Source organism: Hipposideros armiger, unplaced genomic scaffold, assembly GCF_001890085.2.
Source record: "Hipposideros armiger isolate ML-2016 unplaced genomic scaffold, ASM189008v1 scaffold_573, whole genome shotgun sequence".
Taxonomy (NCBI): domain Eukaryota; kingdom Metazoa; phylum Chordata; class Mammalia; order Chiroptera; family Hipposideridae; genus Hipposideros; species Hipposideros armiger.
The window spans coordinates 859943-881712 of record NW_017731923.1 but is presented as its reverse complement, the minus strand read 5'-3'; the positions used below and the strand labels follow the sequence as shown (position 1 = coordinate 881712).

Sequence of the window (21770 nt, the reverse complement as noted above, 5' to 3'; positions counted from 1 at the left end):
TATATATATATATATATATATATATATATATATATATATATATATATGTATGTATATAATTCTAGCTGAGCCATCCTGCCACCTGTTGGCAGCTCAACGGCAGCTCAGCTCGGGCCGGGAATCAAACCAGGGACCCTGTTGCTCAGAGTTCACACTCTTGAGCAAGTTCTTAACCAACTGACCCACTTGGCCAGCCCACAGCTATTTTTTAGTTATTTTTGTATTGGGGGTCCCTATGACTCCAGCGTTTGGGGTTTTCTCATTTCTTTTTGAAACCCTGTACTTCTTTGTCCTCTATGATGCATGAGGCTTTCCAGCTATCCTTTTGACCAATCTTGATATTCTAATCTTAAATGGCTAATGTTTCTAGAAACTTCTATCCCTGGCTGTTTTTTCTTCTCTACTTGCCCTCCATGGACAATCTTACCTATTTTTACCATTTTCTCTATCAAGTCCTGATAGCATCTTTTCTCCCCCTGTTCTTAAAACACAGAAAATGGCTGATCCTGTCTACTTGTTTGGCTTTCCTGAACCTCAAATTCTCTCTGACTGGAATTGAACACATCTTCCTCCCACAACAAGCGCTTTATTCCTTGCTTTGTTATTCATCTCAATAAGTGGAACCAAAGTTCTTTAAGACATTCACAACTGAGTCTGCTGATCTAGCCTAGAATGATCTTCCCTCATCCATTACAACCAATCATTTACCAGGTCCTGACTATTTTACCACCTAAAATATTCACCTCAGTTTGCCCTCTACATTTCAGTCATCAATGTTTAAGAACCTATTTTCTGTCCACAACTAAAGCTTTTTGTACAGTCTTATTACTAATCAACCACTTTTTTTTTAATTTTACTACCTCCCCTAATCCTCTATAGATTCGGTTTAAAATTCAAAACTAACTCAAGTTCTGTCTTTTGATCTTATTAAGGAATTATGGTCATCAGTGTATTTTTATTTCTACAAATTCAAATTTATCAATTGTTTCCTTAATGGCTTATAGATTTGTCTCATGCTTAGAAAGGCCGTCCCCCTTAGAGATTTTTTAAATGTCCATAATCTCTTTGAATACTTTAATGGTTTCATTTTAAAATTTTGTATACTTGCGCCACCTGTAATTTATTTCAGTATAAAGTATGAGAGATGGGGTTCAATTCAATTTTTGGTTCTTTCCAAGTGACTGCCCAGTTATCAATACCATTCACTGAATAATTCATCTTCACTTATGGAAAGATACATAAATACTGTAAACTCAAATGTATACATTGGGTTGTCGGAAAAGTCATGACATATTTTTTCTATGTTTTTCATTGCAAAAATGTGTCATGACTTTTCCAACAACCCAATATTTGAGTCTCCTTCCAGTCCTCCTATTTCTCCGTCATACCCCATAGTCATATTTCAATTACTGTATTAGCTTTAGGATATATTTTACAACTTGTAGAAAAAGTCTCTGTTCCTCATTGCTCTTTCTAAAAAATGCCCTGGCTATTCTTATATACTTAAATGTTCAGATACATTTCCATTTAGTAAAATAAAAATCGTATTTGTGTTTATTAGTATTACATTAAAGTTAAAGACTAACCTAGGGGAAATAGACATTTTTGTAACTTGAACTGTTCCTTTTCAAGAACAGAGTTTATCTTTCATTTACCTAAATGAGACTATACAACTCTTAGGTGTTCCCATATTGAAATGCAAGCTTCATGAGGGCAGGACCCTCTGTTTTCTTCTCTGCTACACTCCCAACTTCTAGAATACTGCCTGGGCATATAATTGAAGCTCAATGCCTATGTGTTGAAAAACTGAACTAATGGACACATAAATGATTCTATTACTTAGGTAATAAAAAGCCATTACAAATAATTAAGGTACATAAATTGTGTGATTAAATGTCTAGTTTGGAAAGATGGCTTTGGTCATGTGGGCAGGCTGGGTTAGGGAGAACATTTAAAGAAGCAATTACTACTCTAGTTTAGGTGATATCGGTAGGTCTTAAGCAATTAGAAGCAGAGAATAAGTGAAAAGAAAGTATTGAGATTAATCAAGGTTACTATCTTGGGTAATGAGGGCGATAAAAATAACAGAGGAAGACTACGTAAGAGTAGTAGGCATCTTTAGTGGTGGGGTAGGAGAATGAGGCAATGAACTCAGTTTGGGGCATCCTGCATTCGAGACGCCTAAGGGATGCCTAAGTAAAGATGTTCCCTTCGGAGCTTAGTAGCAGATAGGTAAATGAAACCCCGGTCTGCCTGTTAGCAAAGCCGTCGTAAACATTATTTCATAGCATATTACTTCATGTTATATTACTCTATTAAATGAATATTAGCTCCTCCTCTAAAACACAGATACGTTAAGGGGATTTTAAGATGGAAACATTCTTGAGATAGGTTTAACTATAGTGTGCAATGTGTAATATAATGTACTCTGTATAAGGCAAGTTCAGAGAATGATACAATCATCTGCTAGGTTCCTTAAGTAGTTCATGGAGAGACAAAGACTGAAGTGCAGTATGTACACACATCAGAGTGTGAGCAGGAATATAAAGCATCACGGACATGAGTGCGAATATGTGTGAACAGAGGAGTCTTTGTATGTGCACACACAGACTCATGCATACAAAGGTATCAGAGCATTAGAGGGTGAGTCTATACTAAGTTAGCGTATGGAGGGAGGGATGGCAGGGTTGTTTCAGTCACCTAAGAACTTGGCCAACTAGAAATACCACATGCGAAAAATCCTTCAGCAAAGAATGGAGGCATCTTTGTATTTGGCTGCTGTCTTCCATCACCAAAAAGTCACCCTAATGAAGTCCCAATCTAATGTTCAAATTTCTCTATAAAAAAGATGAGTTTGTGTATAGTAGCACCTTGTTTTGATTATTTATCTTGATTGCCCTACTCACCGACTTCTGATTGGGTTGTCGGAAAAGTCATGACACATTTTTGCAATGAAAAACATAGAAAAAATATGTCATGACTTTTCTGACAAACCAATAGTTCCTTTTCCCTTAACACCTTTGACCCTGCCTCTCAGACGTCCCCTTTCTGGATATGACTGTTCACTTCTACCAGGTCTGACTTCACCTCTCCATCCCCACCACCACCACCACACATCTTCAGACAATTATCCTCCTACCTTGGCCCAGGCCTCCCGAACCACCTATCCTGGTACAGCCTCTGCTCCCCCAGACAGATAAAAGAGTACACCAGAGCTTGATTTTTGAGAGGCAACAGAATTTAAACAATGAAAGAGAACTAGAGCTTTCCTCCCTGCAAAGCAGCTACATTACATTTCACATTCATAGCCTCAGCCCATAAAGTTAACAATACAAAGTGATTTCAGGATACTGCCACTGATTATACATTGTCCTGATATATCAATACATCTTAAAATGGGGAGGAATCTTCTAGAAAACAGAGGTTACATGGGCAACACAAGAACGTAAGCTCTATGAAGGCAGGGATTTTTCAATTCCAGCATCCGAACAGTATTTGGCACATAGTAGGTATTCGATAAATATGTGTTGATGTAATAAACTCCAGAGAGTACGTACTTTGTTGGAGCACACATGTAAACCACACCTCCATGCTCTGAGTAGAGGCCAAGCAGCAGAGATTCCACTGGAAACACCCAACTTCAAAATGACAAACAGTTTTTGAGTAACAAGCAAAAGTGGACTGAGGGTCAGGACACAACCCACTTCTAGACTGATGACTTAGGGTATGTCACTTGTTCACTATGAGCTTCAATCTCCTTACTTGTAAAATAATGATAATACCCTTCCCAGGATCATTGTGAGAATCAAACAAGTGAACACACATGAAATGCTTTCGAAAGGAAGAGGCCTAAAGTAACAAAGAACCATTTTAATCTTTTTCTCCTTCCAACAAACTTAGTTGCCCACAATTCCCAATAGGATGACAGCTTTAACTGTCCTTTAGAAGAGATTATTCCCTAAATATTTGCCACACATGACATGAAAGGGTTACCATTCTTACTATACAAATAGATCTTTTAAGTTCTCATGTGAGAAAGTTAAGATGCCAATAGGAAAACGGGCAAAGGGCATGAGCAATTAAAAGGAAAAAAATCAATAGCCGTGTGAAAAAATGTGCAGCGTGTCACAATTGCTTGTTGGTAACGCCTGTAAGCTGCCAGCAAGGGCCATGACTCCACAGAATAAAGAGCCTTATCTCGAGCTTTTCCGCGGATCTCCAATACAAGTGTGACGCTCCTGACAGCCCCTTCCTCAGTCCTCTGCAATACTATTCTGCAGGAGGTCACAAGGGGGTATGGGTCCCCTAAGAGGGGCCTGGTGCTGCTGGGTTTCCCTTCTCTTCAGCATCTATTTATTGAGCACATGAACAAGGCTCTAAGATGTCAGGAGAAATCTGACTATGGAGAAAGCCATCTCCAGCACAAAACAAAACCTAACAGGTAACAGGGACATTCTTCAGTCCAATACGAGGAAGACGGCACATCCTGGAGAGACAGGTGAGCTTGGTCCCTCTCTAACCGTGCAGCCTCAGGCAAGACACACTCTCCTAGCCTCCAACTCCTTGTGTATAAAATGGCGTTAACGACAGTACCTGACTCATGAGGCCATTGCTGAAATTAATCAAAATAATGTGTGTATATATATATATATATATATATATATATATATATATATAAAACGTATATAAAGTATTTAGCACAATGCCAGGCAGATGATGAGATTTTAATAAATGTTACCTCTTGTCTTTAGTATTATTATTATTATTAAATTCTATAACAAAATTGCATAATGTTATGAGTAATAGGTTCTATAATGGAGCATGTGGGAGAAAGCTTTTAATCCTCATTGCAGAATGGGAGTGAGGGTATGGGTCTGGAAAGATCTCATGAAAGAGGTCCAAGTTGAAACAGGCTGTGAGGGATGAGGAAAAATTCAATAAGCAGCACACGTAAGGGTGCAGCCCAACAGTCCACTGTTACTGCTCCCTGGAGGGGGCCATGGATGGTCAGTACCATCAGGGGTATCTGGAAACATCTGAGCATGTGCTAATTACTCAATGGGGGTGCTTGGTAGGTAAAAGAAATGGTTCTGTCCTAGCCCTACCAACCAAGGTTTAAAAGAGGTACTGGAGAGAAGAAATCTGCTACTAATGGCTAACACTAAATATTTCCTATCTCCCAGGTACTTAACATGCACGATCTGATTTAGTTTCTCCAACAATCCTACACAGCGAATTCTAGTATCCTTGTTTGCAATTGGGTAACTGAGGGTATAGAAATGTGAAATGACTTGCCTAAGGTCATACAGGTGGCATGTGATAGAAATGGGGTTCTACCCCAGGTATACTGTTTACAGAGTATATTTTACCAGCAGATGACACCTACAGTGCAGAGGAGAAAGGCATTCTGGACAGGGAGCCAGAGGATGTAGGCTGAAGTGACCACTAAATAGCCATGTGTGATCTCAGGAAGGACTTCACTCTCTATTCAGGTTTCCTCTGTTGTAACATGGAGGCCTGGAGTAAACACCACTTACAGTCCCTTCTATCTCAAATAGCTTTTATCACACTTGAAGATACAATGTTGACAACCAATACACAAAGCAGCGTCTTGGGGGAAATGCAGTCTTTCAACACACTATCATAGCTTCATATGTGACCCCCATCTGGTCACACAACTCACCCAGGAAAGTGTCCCCTCTAGTCAGGGTAGGAATTAGAAACACTCGACTCTGTTCATCATACCGTGTTGAACATGAAACCTCTGCCTGCAGGACTGGAAAGCTCAGTGTGTTTTAGCTGCCTCCGAGGGCCCCTTCCTATCCATCAGGTTCTGCTCTTCTAGATGCCAGGTAATTTCCCTCCAAAAAGGACATTGAAACTCTACGGAGGATGTGTTCAAGAGCCTCAGTGTTTGGACCTGGCACACTTGAACCTGCTGCTGAGTAGCAGTGTGAGCTTAAGCAAATTACCAAGCCTCCCTGTCACAGTTACCCTAGTTATAGAAGATAGTAATGCCCTGCATGGTCATTTTGAGGATTAAATAAAATAGAGTGTTTGGTGCCTAGCACAGTCTCAATAAATTACAGCTTATAAAGGATCCCACCTAAAACCAGCCCTACACCACTGCTGTGAACTAGCCAAATGGTAAAAGGTGTGTTGTCATGCTGTCTCAAACTTCATAGGTCCAACACCTAAACTCTTGCCCTCAAAACCCTTGTTGTGTTCTTCACCAGCCACCTAGTGGCTCAAGTCAGAAGCAGTTCGAGAGACTTCCATCTCCAGTATACACTCAGACACACCTACAGTCACCAAGTCACGCTGACCAGATCCCACCAATACCTCCTTCCTGCCCACCATGCTGCTGTGCTTTAGGCCTCACCCCATCTCCGCAACTATTTGCTCCTCACGGGTCTCCCTGCCTCCAGTCTTGCTTCTCTACACACCTTCTCCAGGGTGACCATCTTCCTATGCAAACCGGTCATGCTTCCCGCTGAAAATTTGAGAACCTCCCATGAGCTTCTGGGTGAGGTGGAAACTCATTAGCGTAGCGGCTTAGCCCATAGATGAGCCCTTCGCGATGAGCCTTTGCGCCTGGTTTCATCTCCTCCCCGCCCCCTCCCCAGAGCAAGGTGCTTCACTCAAGTCTCTCAGCATGGTCCTTTATGCCTCCTTGACCACCAACCTGCTGGAACGCCCTCTCCCCTTCTTCTGGATAGCCATTCCTCATTCTTCAAAGGTACGTATCAATGTCGCCTTCTTGAGTTGACCCTGCTCGATCCATGCCCCCTTTCTCATTTACATGCCCACCCTGTGCTGTCTCTGACCTAGCTCCTTGAGGGTAGCAGCCCCTAGCAGCAGGTGATACACAGCAAGTGCTCAGCTGAGTGAGTGATTAGATTTCGACCAGTTGAGTCCAGTGTCTGAATCCTAGCAGGACAGTTACTGGGTGGTTCACCCACACACTTAGCCCTCTTTGATGCCAGCCTGCCTTAGGGAAGATCAGACACATGTCAAACTAATATCCACCAACCCCTCAGAGAGCTCATCTGGATCACTGAGTGGGACGTGAGTAATTTCCTTCTTCAGACCACCAGCCTTCTCTGCCTGGGAAATACTGAGGTGCTACCTCCTAAAATCCAGAGGAAAGCAATGGCAGGTGACATGGGAGATCCAAGGTTGAACACGGAAGGGACGCTTGTTAGTCTCTTCCTTGCGGACAGAACCTAGGTCCTGTTCATCTCTGTATCCTCCACTATGCCTTGTAAGATAGTAGGTACCCAAAATATGTGACATTTATGAATCTTAAAGAAATGCGACATATATGAATATTAAATAAATAGCTTTTGATAGGGCTAGAATGCTGGATCTATTTGAGCTTAGACTCTATTACATGTATAGTGAATGATTTCCTTAATCTACAGTCTCTTTAATTTATTCATCTCTGTAATCTCAGGGTCTAGCAAGTGTCTTACACCTGATACACACCCAATAAACATTTGCTGAATTGCACTACATTGTCAAACCCACCCAGAAAATGAGTTGGTGGCAAGACATGTTACCATCTTCCTTTCTATAGGACCCGCTCCACTCACTCAAGAAATGCAACCAGAATAATCCCATTTTTAATATGTGTAGTTTACCACTAACCATTAGTCCTCAGAGCAAGAGGACCTGGACAGTGGACCTTGGCAGCTACTACCTTGTATGTACCAGGTCACATTGTGTACATGAACACCAGTGTGTGTGAATAACATCCATACATGTACGGATTAAAACGCACACCCAAATCTGTACTGTCAAGATGATATTCTAGGTTAACCCTTGGCAGACTTTCTCTAGTTGTGCCACTTTCAGTGCCAGTGTCCCTGGGTGGAGGCCATCTGGTATATGAAAATAAGTACCTAGCCAGACAGTAAGAAACCGTGACCTTTGGCCCTGCCTCTGCCAGTAACTACTTGGAGATTAACACCTGTAAATCCCCCTCTTCCCATGTGTGAATAAAGACAGAGTCTACCTACTGCACAGAGTTGTTACGAGAAATACGATCATGGAAGCAAAGGTGCTTTGAAAACTATGAAGTGCTTAACATACATGAGGCTTTTCATTGCTCCCGTGGGCTTTTGTAAGTAGTCCCTGGCCTGGCTGGCCCTGTCCCTGTTTGGGGACCGTGCACGTGCTCCCCAAGCTCACCTCCCTCTTTCCAGAAGCCCTGGGAGCAGGGAGTAGAGGTAGCGGGGTAGCTCAGGGTCATTTTTCGTCTGTGTGAGCCTTCTGCCCTGTAGCCCCTGACGCACTTCCGGGCGTGCTTATGCAGCCATGGTTTGTTTCCATGGAGACAGGAAGCTCTGCTTCTCTTCAAGCCGGAGTTAATGGTTTTCATCAAATCCCATTTCCTCTGAGACAAGTAAAAATGCTACACGGCTTGTATCCGCACTTCCTCTTTAAACACACTGAAGCTGACAAACACACCTCACAGCCCTCCTTCTGCCAACGTTCAAGCCCCTGAGATGAGTGCCTCCGCCATTTCCACGCTTGGTATCCCGTGGGCCACGAGTGCCAGGGCAGGCTGCCCGTCCCCTCTCACCTGGACTCTTCTCGTCACTGGCCCAACGCAGGGGTGCCTCCTCTCACTGCCTTCTCCCTCTGCTTTAGGAAAGCCTTGGTATGTGACACTCAAACGGAGCCTGAGGCTCAGTGGGAACGTGCCCTCTGGAGATAAAACCTTCAGAGCTTTTCCCTGGCTTCTGAGCACAACACCCAACCAGACCCTCACTCCAAGGAGAAAGCCCCCCCCCCAGAAGCCTGTGAGAGCCAGACCAAGCAGAAGAGAGAGCTGAGGCCCCCACAAGCCCCGTGCACAGACCTCGCTGCTGCTGAACCCTCTGCAGACACCAGTGAAAACCTCTCCCTGTATGTGTTGAGCATCAGAACGTGAAAAAGGAACTGGGACAGAAATAGTGCAGTCCCAGCCTGTAAGGTCCCTATCGTTAACACGACGTTAAATGTCAGAATTTATTCCCACCAGCTGTTGCCAGCTGCTGTTGTCACTTCCTAGACTTCTCCAGAAGTGCTAAGGAGGTATATGCCATCTCAGTTGTTTCATCTCCCAACCTGAGGAAGCCATCTCCCAGTCAAAGAGGAGCTGATGGCCTCATGACTGGTTCAGACCAAACATCACAGGCTGCTACTCAGGTGACAGCCACTCAGATCTAACACTGGTGGAGAAAGCGACCATCAATATTATCAAAGGGTATAAGAGCTAATGGCTACTCCATGCCAGGCCCTGGGCTAGGTCTCTGTCCATTTTATAGAGCAGGAAGCAGGCTCAGAGTAACTTGTCCAAAAGCACAGTGCTAATAAGTGGCAGGGTTAGGCTCTCACCCACGACTGTCAGATGCCAAAGCGCACACTTCTCCCAAGGTGCCACGCTTTCCTATCTGGAGAAGGATGTAGGAGAATCAAAGGATGCAATTTCAAACCAGAGCAGGACCGTCAGAGTAGATACGGCCAGACACAAGTAACTGTCCCATTTCTAGCTCTGGTAAGGTACACCTTGAACCAACTTTGGAGCCTTCTCGGGAATATATGAACTTGTTAGCACAGCATCTACTTTCCTCGCTCTTCAAATAGTAAGACTCTGACTTGAATTTTCTAAATTAAAACATGGACATACTTAGGAAATGAGTAAGGATAAAGAACATCAGCGTGGTATATATACACAATGGAATACTATTTTGCCATAAGAAAAGATGAAACAGTGCCATTTGCAACAACATGGATGGATCTTCAGATTATAATGCCAAGCGAAATAAGTCAGACAGAAAAAGTAGAGAACCATATGATTTGACTGATATGTGGTATATAAAACTGAAAACAACAAAAGAACAAGAAAAACAAATGAAGAAACAAAACTCATAGATACAGACAATAGTTTAGGGTAAGAGAAGAGGGGAGTGGTAGATGAGGGTAAAGGGATCAAATATATGGTGATGGAGAGAGAACTGACTTCGTGTGGTGAACATACAATGTGATATGTAGGTGATGTATTACAGAAATCTGTAATCTATGGAATCTGAAATTCTATGGAATTTCTATGAAATTCTATGAAAATCTATGGAATCTATGGAACCTGAAATCTATGGAACTTTGCTAACAATTGTCACCCCAATAAACTTAAAAAAAAAAAAGAATATCAGATAAGATTACACAAACGAGAGGTTATCCCCTCAGCTGAAACAGGAGAAGAGTCTGTGGCCAGGTCCCTCCCACAGGCAGTCACCGAGGGAGAGCATTTGAGTTGTAGGTACAGGCTGTGTAGAGAGAATTCTCTAGCACAGTGCTTGGGATTGAAGGCTGTCAATAAATGCTCAGTGAATGAGTAAATACATAAGAAATTCCATACTGTCTTTCAAATCTCTCAAGAGACACACTATTAAAAAGTCCTTCACACTGTCTGCTGTTTTTCCTTCATAACCTTTTCATAAGTCACCACCTAGTTAAACAGCTAGGTTGCTTCTTCCTTAATCTTACCGAATCTGACCTCTCCCCATGCCCGTCTTTCCGCATGGGTGCTAGATAAATGGTCTTATATATTCCACCTGCCCTACACTTTTTAATTTTTTTTCAATTATAGTTCACCTAGAGTACAATATTATATTAGATGCAGGTGTACCACACAGTGATTAGACATTTATAAATACCTTACAAACTGATCACCCCAAGTCTAGTACCCATCGAGCACCAATGCCACCATTATTATTGACTACATTCATCCCACACTTTTGAGTATGTAATTTTTCCTTTAAAATTTAATTTCTAGTTTTCTTAAAGGAATGCATGTTAAGTTTTCAATTCAAGTATTTTTTTTTAAAAAGACTTATAATGAAAAAAATAGCAGCTCACTGCCTCACTACCTTTCCCGTGTCTGAATCTCACTCCCCAGAGGCAACCACTTATAACTCTTTCACCTGTTTCTTCTGGTATTCATTTCCAATTTTCTAAATATTATACTTATACAACTGCTACTTCTTTATCTTTCAATTTCAGAGATTGCTTAAGGACTTCCTTACTGTGGAACCTAAGATTTTAGTTTCTGACATTCTCTTTCCCTCCCCACACTTATCCTCCCCCATCCTCTCAAGGCAATTATAGCACGATAAGGGACATCTCAAAATCCAGTGTTAACAAGGTAAATTCGGTTGACAGCTGAGCTGCACAGAGGACTTACTATCCTTATATTCCTTTAGTGGTAACACTTTTGTATTTTGTACAATTGCTTAGATCAGGGTGTGTATGTGTATTCAAATACATACATTCCTCTTAAGATTGATCGTTTCCCCACAGATGCTATGAGCTCCTGTTAGATGGCTACCTTTTTGAGAGTCACGCAGAAGAGGTGGGCTTGGAGTACTGAAACTCAGTGTGTGGGTTTTCATTTAACCCTGTTTTCACCACAACATATCAACCCCACCCTCAGAGGCACCTGATGCTACCATTCCCAGCTTCTCTGATTCAATCTCTACACAGAGTGAGACTTCTAACTTTGGCTGGGGTGGAGGCTGGGGGTGGCAGATACCTGTAAGGATTGTCTAAGGTACTGGGGAGAGGGCTTCCAAGTGTTCCTGACAAGAACTTTTGACCAATAATCTTGTTTTTAGCACCACCCAGCCTCCAGCAGCTCTCAGACATACTTGGTGCCTCTAATCCCTGAGCCTTTTTAGGGCTCTGTAGGGCAATCATTTTGCTTTTTTGTTGGCATTCCTCATCCTAGGCAATGAAACCTCAGCTCTCTCACCATTAGATCAGGTATCATTTACTCTCTATCCTCAAAAATTTTGATGACATCTTTCATTTGTTGTCATTTCTTCTTTTGTCCTTTTTGTCATTAAAATTTATGTCCTGTTAGTAGTTATAAGAGATGACCAACTTGGTTCAAGCTGCCATGCATAAACAGTAGTATCACCTCATAAAATTTTCATTTGAAGAGCTTATGCTACTCAGGCAAGAAATTAAGTACAGTTTTACTTAGAAAAATGTAAGACCCTCTAAAACCAACCCCTGTTTTAGCCCTCCTAAATTATACCTTTGATTTCCCAAAGTGAGATTTCCACGCTGATTAAGTTTTGTCTCACTACAATTTCTTCACTCTCCATGACAAGCCCCATTTCTTCATCTTTGGTTATGGTTTAGTGCTCCCCTTCCTGGGAATGTTTGCCCTCACATTTTCTATTTTACCTTATTACATACGCAATGGCAGAACCAGCTCAAACTGGTCCTATCCTGTTTCTAACAAGACCTGGCACCAAACTTTAAGCCTTGGTTACGCCACTTATGAATAACACTTGTGAACGCTTACCTTCTCCCTCCACAGAACAAAAAGACTAGAACATGATGGGACCCCAAGCACCAGAACCCTTTCAGAAGAAAAGGGTTCACTGTCCAGGAAGATCCAGTGCTGAAACCCCTTAAATTGTACCCTGAACCCTGGATCGGGGAGACAGACTGAAGCCTTGCCTCCTGTCTCCTTGCTGGTTGACCTCGCAATAAAAGCTTTTTTCTTTTCTCGAAAGTTGCTGCCATCACACTGGCTTCTATATACGTCAGGCAGTGAGCCCCTGCTCGGTAACACACATTTTATTTTTATTTGCATTTCCCTCACAAAATCCCAATCCTTCATGAAGCCATCTCTGATCACTTCAGACGATACAGATTTTTCCATTTCCCCAAACAAGTTATGTGTATCTTACATTAATCAGTGAAAGAACTCCTGCTCCCTGTTTCTAGTGTTTGTGCTGACCCCTCCGCAAACAGTAAGTTTCCTAAAGGTAGGAAGCGGGCCTAATAGTCCACGTGCCCCTTGAAATGCTTACCATGGCTTTGGACGTTGAGTATTTGCTGACGAATGTACACTAATCCAAGCCCCACGCTGCAAATATAGGCTCCGCTGTCCAATACATGATAGAGTCAGAATCTTTTGAGGGTAAAACCTGTATCTTCTTCAACTTTATGTCCCTAACAACCAGCAGTTTGATAGAGAAGGTCTATGACTGCTGAGTGACGAAAATGAAAGAATGGATGGATAAACGGACACTCCGTAGATACTGTGCTCAATGTGGTACCTGATCTACAGATTTTTTTAATAACCAAGAATAATAAAGATGATTGGAACGACGGTTCACTATGACTTTCCCAGCATCTAGGACAGCATCGGGCACATCGTGGCTGCTCAGGAAATGTCTTCTGAATGAAGCTAAATGGGTGAACCTGCCGTGAGTCAGGAGCACCAGTTTACAGTTAAAAAGAGGTTAAGAGGAAGAGAGACATATGGCTTACCCGGAAAGCACTCCCAGGACTAGGTTGAGAACAAAGAAGGAGCCAATGATGATGAGGGGGATGAAGTACAGCCAATTCCAGGTGGCTCCTAAGGCATCATTGGTCTGAAAGAAAGAAAAATGGCTCCTTAATACTTCATCAAAACCATCTGCCAGTTGAAGGCCTCTATTCCTGCAGCTTCACACACAGGATAATGTAATAAGCACAGTGTAATACAGTTAAAAACATTGCCTTGGCTCCACTCCCAACCTGATGCGACTATGGGTTAACTCATTCCCATACATAGTGAAGGACATTGCATCAGCCTCACGTAACATCCCAAGTTGGAAATATCTAACACCCTCACTTAACAGATGAGAGAACTGAACCCAGAAAAGTCAAATATTTTTCCAAGATCATGCAAAAATCACTGGTTTTACACTTTTGGTGATGGTGGTTCTAAGCTTTGGCACTCCACATTGGACAAATTCTCAAAAAGACAGAAGTAACCTCAGTCCATCATTCTATGCCAAAGATGCTGGCAAAGGCCTTGACAGGGTTGCTTGGGAGAAATTAGCATCACCCACATCCGGCTCAGTCCATGACCTGACCTCTGGCTCTCTCAGCTCTGGCTTGCTTTCTTCCTATACTCATGGTCACATAGTATAGAATTGGTCCAAGCTTGGCCCCAGCAAGGCTCTGGACAGAACAAAGAATAAATCTAGACTTGAAGAATGACCCCTTGCTCTCTTTCTAATGCTAACACACAGTGACCTGAAAAGTGCATGAGTGGATATATTCCAGGTTCTTATACCACAAGTTAATACAAGGTCCTGGAATTGTGAGGGCTGAGGGAGAACTATGCCATATGACTTAACCAAACAAAGGGAACTCTTGGCAGGATGTCTTATCAGGACCTTGAAACAAGCGTTTGGAAGCTTCTGAAAAGCCCTAACACCTGAGCCTTTCAACTAAGCTCCATCTTGACTGTCCTTCCCCATAATATCAACCCCAAATCTTTCAACATAGTCTCTTTGAGTTGCATTTTACATATGCAGGGCTTTAAAATATTTCTCCTTTCCCCACCACGTCCAAACTTTAATGCTTGATTGAAATTCAATTTCTGGAAAAATGTTATCCCCAATACACTGGAGAAACAAGGCCATCAAAGTCAAGTGCCATGTCCAAAAATCCACATGCTGAATTAGTAAAATGAAGATCTGAAAAGAGGATTTCTATGGTAACATGTTTCCTGTCCTGAGAATTCCCTTCTTTCCGCCTCGCTACTGAATTTTGCAAACATATTTTGATTCACTGTCCTCATGGTTCCTGTGGACTTCTACGACAGTCTATCTTTTTTCTCTCTCAAATTATCTCATTTTCTTCCTGCTTCCTATTCAATGTTAGTCTATAGACTATAGCCTCCCATTGGTTATGGCAGCCTTCACTGTACAGCAGATTTTTTTCCATGAAAAAGAGTTTTTGAGGCAACCTCTTTCACCAAACTTGTGTCTTTTCTCTTGCCCCTCTACTGTTCAAAGAGATGTAATTGCTAATAAAGCAGAATAAAAATTAAAAACAGACACCTTCTGACCTGGATGGAACCAAGGCAGGGACCTGCCAATCTAGCTCTTTGGGTCAACCATGTCTGGTCAGTTAAACTCAAGCAGGGCCGATGTGGGCCAGACCCTCACAGAGAACTGCTGAATTCAAATATGCAGAAGAACTAGATGCCAAGGGCTGCCAGGGGTTTTAATGGACACAGAAAACGTTTTTTCTGAGATAGTTGGGACATGGGTGGTCCTGTGAGCTGAAGGACGGACGGACTGACTGATCCTTGTATAGCCAGCTGTATCTTTATTCATGATTACAAAGGCAACATTTTGTAAAGACTTATTAGCTCAGCTGTTTCATCAGTGGTGGTCCAGATCACCAAGTTCCATTCACTCTATGGCTTAGCCAGTTCACACCGCCACCACCACCACCAACAGTGTTCTTTGTCAGCAAGACTGGGTCTGCTCCCAGCGCCCAGAACAGGGCTCAGATGCCAATAAATATTAGTGTCTGCAGTGGCAGTGATGAAATCGTGACCTTTTAAGTGTCTCTGGGCCCAGGAGGGGCTGAGCTACAGTTTGGGGAGGACTAAAGCAGTTTCAGTTGGGTGACTATTTGTCGGAGACGCTATAAAGAGCATTCCTCAAATTGTTCCTACACGAGGGATCTGTAAGAGGTTCATGTGCTCTGTGCAAAGTGGGCTTCTGTAACCAAAGAAACTTGGGGAACACAATATACTCTATTTCCCCCCTGGCCCCCGAGAAGACCCACGATAAAGGAACACTGACTTTGTTTATTCTATCATTTTATACATTTCCTTGACTATGAAACCCCCTTTCGCAAAGAAAATCCAGTCACGTATCAGGAAATATAATCATAGGCTGTGAAATGCAGAGATGAAGAGATTCTCACTGGCCCAGAGTCTAGAATGTATGTTCCAATTCTTCTATAAAATACTGATGATGAACAGTGACTTTTTACTCAGTATTTTGTGAGAGTGCTTTGGTTTTGCATTTAACCTGCCTACATGAAAGCAAAAACGTTAACAGCTCATTTCTGGACCTGGCTCCCAACAAAGTGTTTGGCACAAATAGCTGCTCAATTAATCAATAAACAACCACAATTTGAATAAAATGATTCTTATGTTTCAAATATAACTCCCCAAAATCATTCTGATATTCCCCTCTCAACATATGAAGTTCTGTCCAAATTGCAAAAAAAAAAAAGTCATCCACTGTGGCATTAGGGCCTGTAGGATGAACAAAAAAGGAAGAAGGGAAGAGAAGGAGAAAAAGAAATCTGGGAGGACCCCAGCACCAGTGGCACTGTGCCCTGTGGGGGGGTGGGGAGGGGGAGCTGTTAAAGATGACTGACAGCTTAAAAGTTTCTTCTGGAGAAAACAGCATGACAGCTCCCAAGATTATTCACAAACCTTTTAATAGACTTGCCGCACCCTCTCCACACCTTTCTCCTTTCCCTCAGCTTTCCTCTTGTTCCTCCCCTCCCATCCTATTTCCCCAGGTGGCCTGGCGCTCACCTTGTGTGCCTGTCAATGGATCAATGACTCCTTCAGGCAGAGAAGGCCACCAGGACTCAGCAGGAAGTGGACAAGCAGAAGGCTCCACAGTTCCTCCTCCAACAGGGCACGGTTCTTTCTGATGCTAATTACAGCTTCCATCTCCTTCTGACTCATCACTATTAAAACCTTAAAATTGGCCAGTGTAGGAGAGACAATCAAGTGTCTCCTGACGTTAACAAAGAAAAAAGTGATCGACCAACTCCCAAGGCAGCAAGGGCCCTGGTACCACGTGAGGTGGGAATCCGGAACGCCAGGCAAAAAGTTGCCGGTTCAACCAGAGTTTGTGACCTCTCTGGGGGCGTGCATATGTGTCTGTGCCACAGCAGGAGGTGAGAGAGAGGGGGACTGCCTCTGAGCGGGGACTTTCTCCCTCACGCTCCACTGAACCCCCTCTGCTCCTGTGACTGATAAGCTGCTTGCACATAGGATGGTAGCATCATCACACTTTATTTTCCCTAGCCACTCTTCCTTCAGAAACAGGGAACAGCCATGCTAAGCTCTCTGAGCAGAACCCTGGGGAAGGAGACCCACAGCTTTCCAAACATTCCTCTCCATTCTGGTCCCAGGAGAGTCTCACGGTGACACCTTCCCTGCCCAGACCACTGCTATGGGGCAGCTAAGTGTACACCAGGCCCTTCCCTGCAAAGCAGGCTACACAGGGTGTCAGCCTCCTTCCGCACCGTTCCTGAACACCTACCCTGGGCCAGGCATCACAGAAGAGAGCTATTCTCCAGGGGCAATGCCCTCTTCATCTGCGGGGCTGAGTCCCCGCCCACACAATCCAGCCAAGCCCCTAGACTGGCAGGCGGGCTGCTCGCCGTCTTTCTCACCTGCTGGTTCCCTGACACACACACACACACACACACACACACACACACACACACACACACACACACACACGTGCGCACACGACAGGGGTGATGACAGACAGAGAAAGCAGTCGGGGGTGGCGGCCCACCCGCAGCACAGGAGTGCTTAGTGGTACGGTCCTGATACAGTGGGGATTTGTTACTTCGGGAACCTGCCTGATTGGGGGTGGTGAGTGCACCCACTCCCTGTGTAAACAGGCACACATGGCAATTATCACATTAATCTCGGGGGATTGGGGGGGGCTGGTGGATGGTGGGAGGGTGGGATTGAAAAGAAAGATAGTGATGAGGATAGCACAAAGGGTCCCATGGTTCTCCTGGCCTGAGGCTATATAGGCAGGGCTAGGCCCCCATCTTTGGAAACGGGTCTCTATGAAGGTTCCACAGGGCTCTGAGGCAAACATGCACACGGGGCTCTTATGTGTACACGCCTTTCAGAACAGCTCTGACCGGGGAGGCTGAATTACACGACTGAGTGGGGAGACTGAGCCAGTTGGGACTAGAATTAGGATACTGATTCCAAGGTCGTTTCAAGGGAAAAAAAAATAAAAGATTTCAGGAGCACCCCTGCTTCCCAGGCTGGAGGCAGCACCTGCTGGCAAGCCGTGGGCTGACTTGGAGCAGGGTTTCTCAGCCAGGGCACAGGGACATCATGGGTTGCATAATTCTTTTTGTGTGGGGGGGCTGTCCTGTGCAGCACATTAGCAGGATCCCTGGTTTCTACCCACTAGATGCCAATAGCAGCACCCCCGCCCCCTGTGTGACAACCAAAAGTGTCTCCAGAACTGCCAAATATCATGGGGCAGGGCTGGAGGGAGGGTGGGGGGGAACAGCTTCCAGCTGAGGACGGCTGGCAGCGAGGCTCCATCTCAAAGAAAGATCTTAGGAATTATCAACTGATCTCAGGTCCAGGGATGGTTGGAGCAGCTATCCTAAGCTGCCGAAAAGCCAGGCCGTTCATCTCAACAAAGCCATTTATGCAAGGCCCCTGCTGACCACCCCAGGGAGAGAACGCTCAGAGGGGGCCAGAGTGGAGAAGTAAGCGGACAGGGGCCGGAGACCCAGTCAACTGCCTAACCCCTCCCCCAAGGGGAACATGCCCGGGCAGCTGCCACTTAGCCAGCTGGCTTGCTGCCCCTTGGTCTCCACTGCATTCCAGCACCAAGTGTGACAGTTCCTTCCCCACTCCAAGGGAACTGGAGTCTATGCCTCAGAGCTGAATGCCACAGGACGTTCCAGAAATCTGTGGACCACACACTGTGTGGCAGATCCTTTCTAGGTGTTGGGGATAAATACTGAGCAAAACAGTCTCAGGTCGCGGCCCTTGTGACACACAGTATAACGGAAGACCTACAGGAAATAAACGAGCACACAAATACTTGTACAGCTAACCTGTGGCACGTGTGCTGAAGGGCAGGTGTGTCTGACCACGTCCAGGTGGTCAGTAAAGGGTTTGTTGAAGCTTTCAGAGAAAAGAATCGCATGCGACTCTCAGACATGACCTTGACTGAGACAGCAGAGGCCAGAAAGGCAGAGAAAAGGTTCACGTGGAGGTGAAAGACAGAGGAGGAAGAGGTTACATTTGCAAAGTGCCAAGAGGTGGGGACATAGAAGAAAAGGGAGGGTGGGAATGCCCTCTGGGAACCCCCACCACTCTGCAGTAGCAGCCCCCAGACCCCAATGTGGGTGTTACACTGAAACACATGCCCCGGGGCTGCCTTCATGCCCCTTCCTGGGTACCAACGCCCCTCCCTCAAACGGAAAATTATCCTGACTCCTAGAACCATCAGTTAGGTAGGCCTGACTGGGAAATCTCCTTGCATACACTGGGCCATCCACGTTCCCTCTTTGCTCAGGACACACATATGCTCAGGAACTCATATTCAGAATAGACCTTTCCCACCTGCCTCTGACCGCCCCCCTCCCTGTCCAGCTCTCACCAGCCTGGAGGTGGCAGATTCTGGGGTGCCCCCGCTCCGGTACCCTTCACCGGCAGGTGCACCCCCCCCCCAGCAGCTATTTGGGTTAGCTAAGGGCTCACCTGTGAACCTTCCTCAGAAGTTTGCCCTTGGCTCACCTGTGAATTTATGACTGCCCATGGGTTGGGGGGTAACCCATCCCCAATAACTAACAGATGCAGGGCTATCAAAGGCCCAGCCTCGTTGCCTCTGGGTGGGACAACCTCTGTGGTACAATCCACACTTTGAAGCTGCCGGTGGGATCAGGCTGAGGCTAAAACTTTTGGAATTACATCTTTGACCTGTATTTTCCCTGGCCTCTCCTGTTTCCTTCTTATCCTTACAAGTTTCTCCTGAGAACAGTCCCTCAATAAGTCAATGCCACAAGAATCCGTGCTCCCAACTCAAGTCACAGGAAAGGTGATGTAAAGCATTGTATCCCTTTCTCACCAGGGTTTTGACCAACCTTCAATGCAGGCAACAGCTCGCCCCCGAGTCACTCAGTTGGATGGTGTTTCTGAGAGCAGAGCCACTTGTACTCCTCTGACCACACTCATATGTTAGGAAAGGGGCACAAGGTACAGTGCACCCTACAGCCCGAGGGCAACTGAAGGCCGATGGTCTGGCCATGGTCTTGGAAGATGATGAGAACACTCTATCCAACACATCATTTGGCAGAAGAGGAAACTGAGGCCCAAACAAGCAAAGCTACTGGGAGCAGATCTGGGGCCATGTTCCAGAACCACAATGGGTCCACTTCTTGAGAACCCTGGACTCTCTACATCTTGCTTGGTCCCAGGTCTCTTCAAAGCATCCTCCCCATACTATTACCAGCTTCGAGGGGAGAACAAAAATAAACAGGAAGGCTGACACCAGGACCTGGCCACCAGAAAATGAGACCTGTCTTCCCAACCCCCCCACACACACACACACACACCCTCAGCAAGAAGGAGCCAGTGGAAAAGGTGAGGACAGAGAGCTCAGAATGAAACAACCATGTGCTTCCCACCCAGCAAGGAGCTGAACCGCCAGTCCTGAAGGCAAAGGATGTTATTAAGTCTCTGATCCCTGAGCATGTCCAAGACACATGCTACATCCCCCCACACAAACAAGCTTGGCCAGGGGCCCATTTAAAGGAATCAGGAATCAGGCTCCCTGCACTTTCCAGTTGTCCCAAGCCCTCGGACTCGATGGCCAGCAGCCACTTTCTCCCACTTGCCTGGACCACCAGTGACTGTCCCTGAAGATGCTTCAGTGCCTTAGTTCAGATGCAGAAGCACCTCCAGGAGTAACTTCCTGCTGGACTTTTCATCACTTCTCCCCCTTCTCTCACCAGTAGGAAATGAGAGCATAACCAATGTGGCAAAGAGGAAAGGCAGAGATAAACAGGACTCCCACCCTCGTCCACAGGCAGTTAATATGATGCCAACCGAAACCAGGTCAGCAGATCCAGGCCAGGAGTTCAGCTCAGCATCACAGGCAGGCATTGCCCCCATCGTGATGCAGAAGGTGATCACCGGGCACTGGGTATGGATGTGTCGGGGAAGACCCATACGCACTCCTGCGAAGAAGATTCAAGAGTAAATATCAAACTGGAGGAGGGTACGCGGTGACATATTGGACCAGGAAGGTTGCCATGACTGTGCTCACGTAAGACAGCACCGCAAAACCCACATGGCTCAGGGCTGTGCTTAAAATCTCTGGTTACACCCTAATAATCCCAATACCACTGTTATGTGATGTTTATCCCGTCACTTCCCTTTCTGAGCTCTGACCCAGAAACCCAATATGGAGATCGCAGATCTTTTAATGATCTTGTAACTGTTGCAGCTGGGTTTGGGTTACATTGGAAGCTCAATATTCTATTCTTTCTATTTTTGTGTATGTTTAAAAATGTCTATGGTAAAGTGTTTCAAATTTTCCCAAAATAAAATGGAATTCTTTGTTTAAATGGTTCAGGGTTCTGTGTGAATTTTAAGAGAAAATCCTTTTTTAGTCAAAATAGTGAAAAATGTTAGCAGTGATGATAACTGGGGGAGGAGGGTAGAAATGAGTAATTTTAAAAAAGTATTTTCATACTTTTCTGTATTGTGTAACTTTTCTGCAGTAACAGATTTTTTTTTTTGTCTGTTTTTCTGGTCAGACAAAACATAAAGAGTATCAGGGAAAACAAATCAAAGAGAAGGTCCGTCTGCCCTTCACCTGCCGCCCAGGGTGCTGGCGAGGCAGACATCCCTGGGGCCACTGGGAAGCCAGGACAGTTGGCCCAATAGTGAGCCACCCAGGCTGAGATGCAGGGAAAAGGCGAGTGTGTTGCTCTGACACCACTGGATGCAGGTTGGCCAAAGTAAGGGACTTAAAAAGGAAACAAAATAGGATGCATCCTGTGATGCCCAGCTAAAACACATCACACTTCACCCCTTTGGCACAGCTTGCTGTTGAGAGACTGGACACACTCTTTTAAGAAAGTCAGGCACCAGGAAGAGCTCAGAGAAT

At 44.8% G+C, this 21770-nt stretch overlaps 1 protein-coding gene across 1 annotated transcript in view; it reads right to left on the bottom strand.

The window, feature by feature from the left end:
* Window positions 1-21770, bottom strand: part of CACNA1E (calcium voltage-gated channel subunit alpha1 E) — a 536284-nt gene that overhangs the window by 126501 nt on the left and 388013 nt on the right. The window contains exon 12 of the mRNA XM_019624043.1: window positions 13336-13439. Within this exon, the coding sequence (XP_019479588.1) occupies window positions 13336-13439 (104 nt within the window). The remainder of the gene's footprint in view (window positions 1-13335; window positions 13440-21770) is intronic.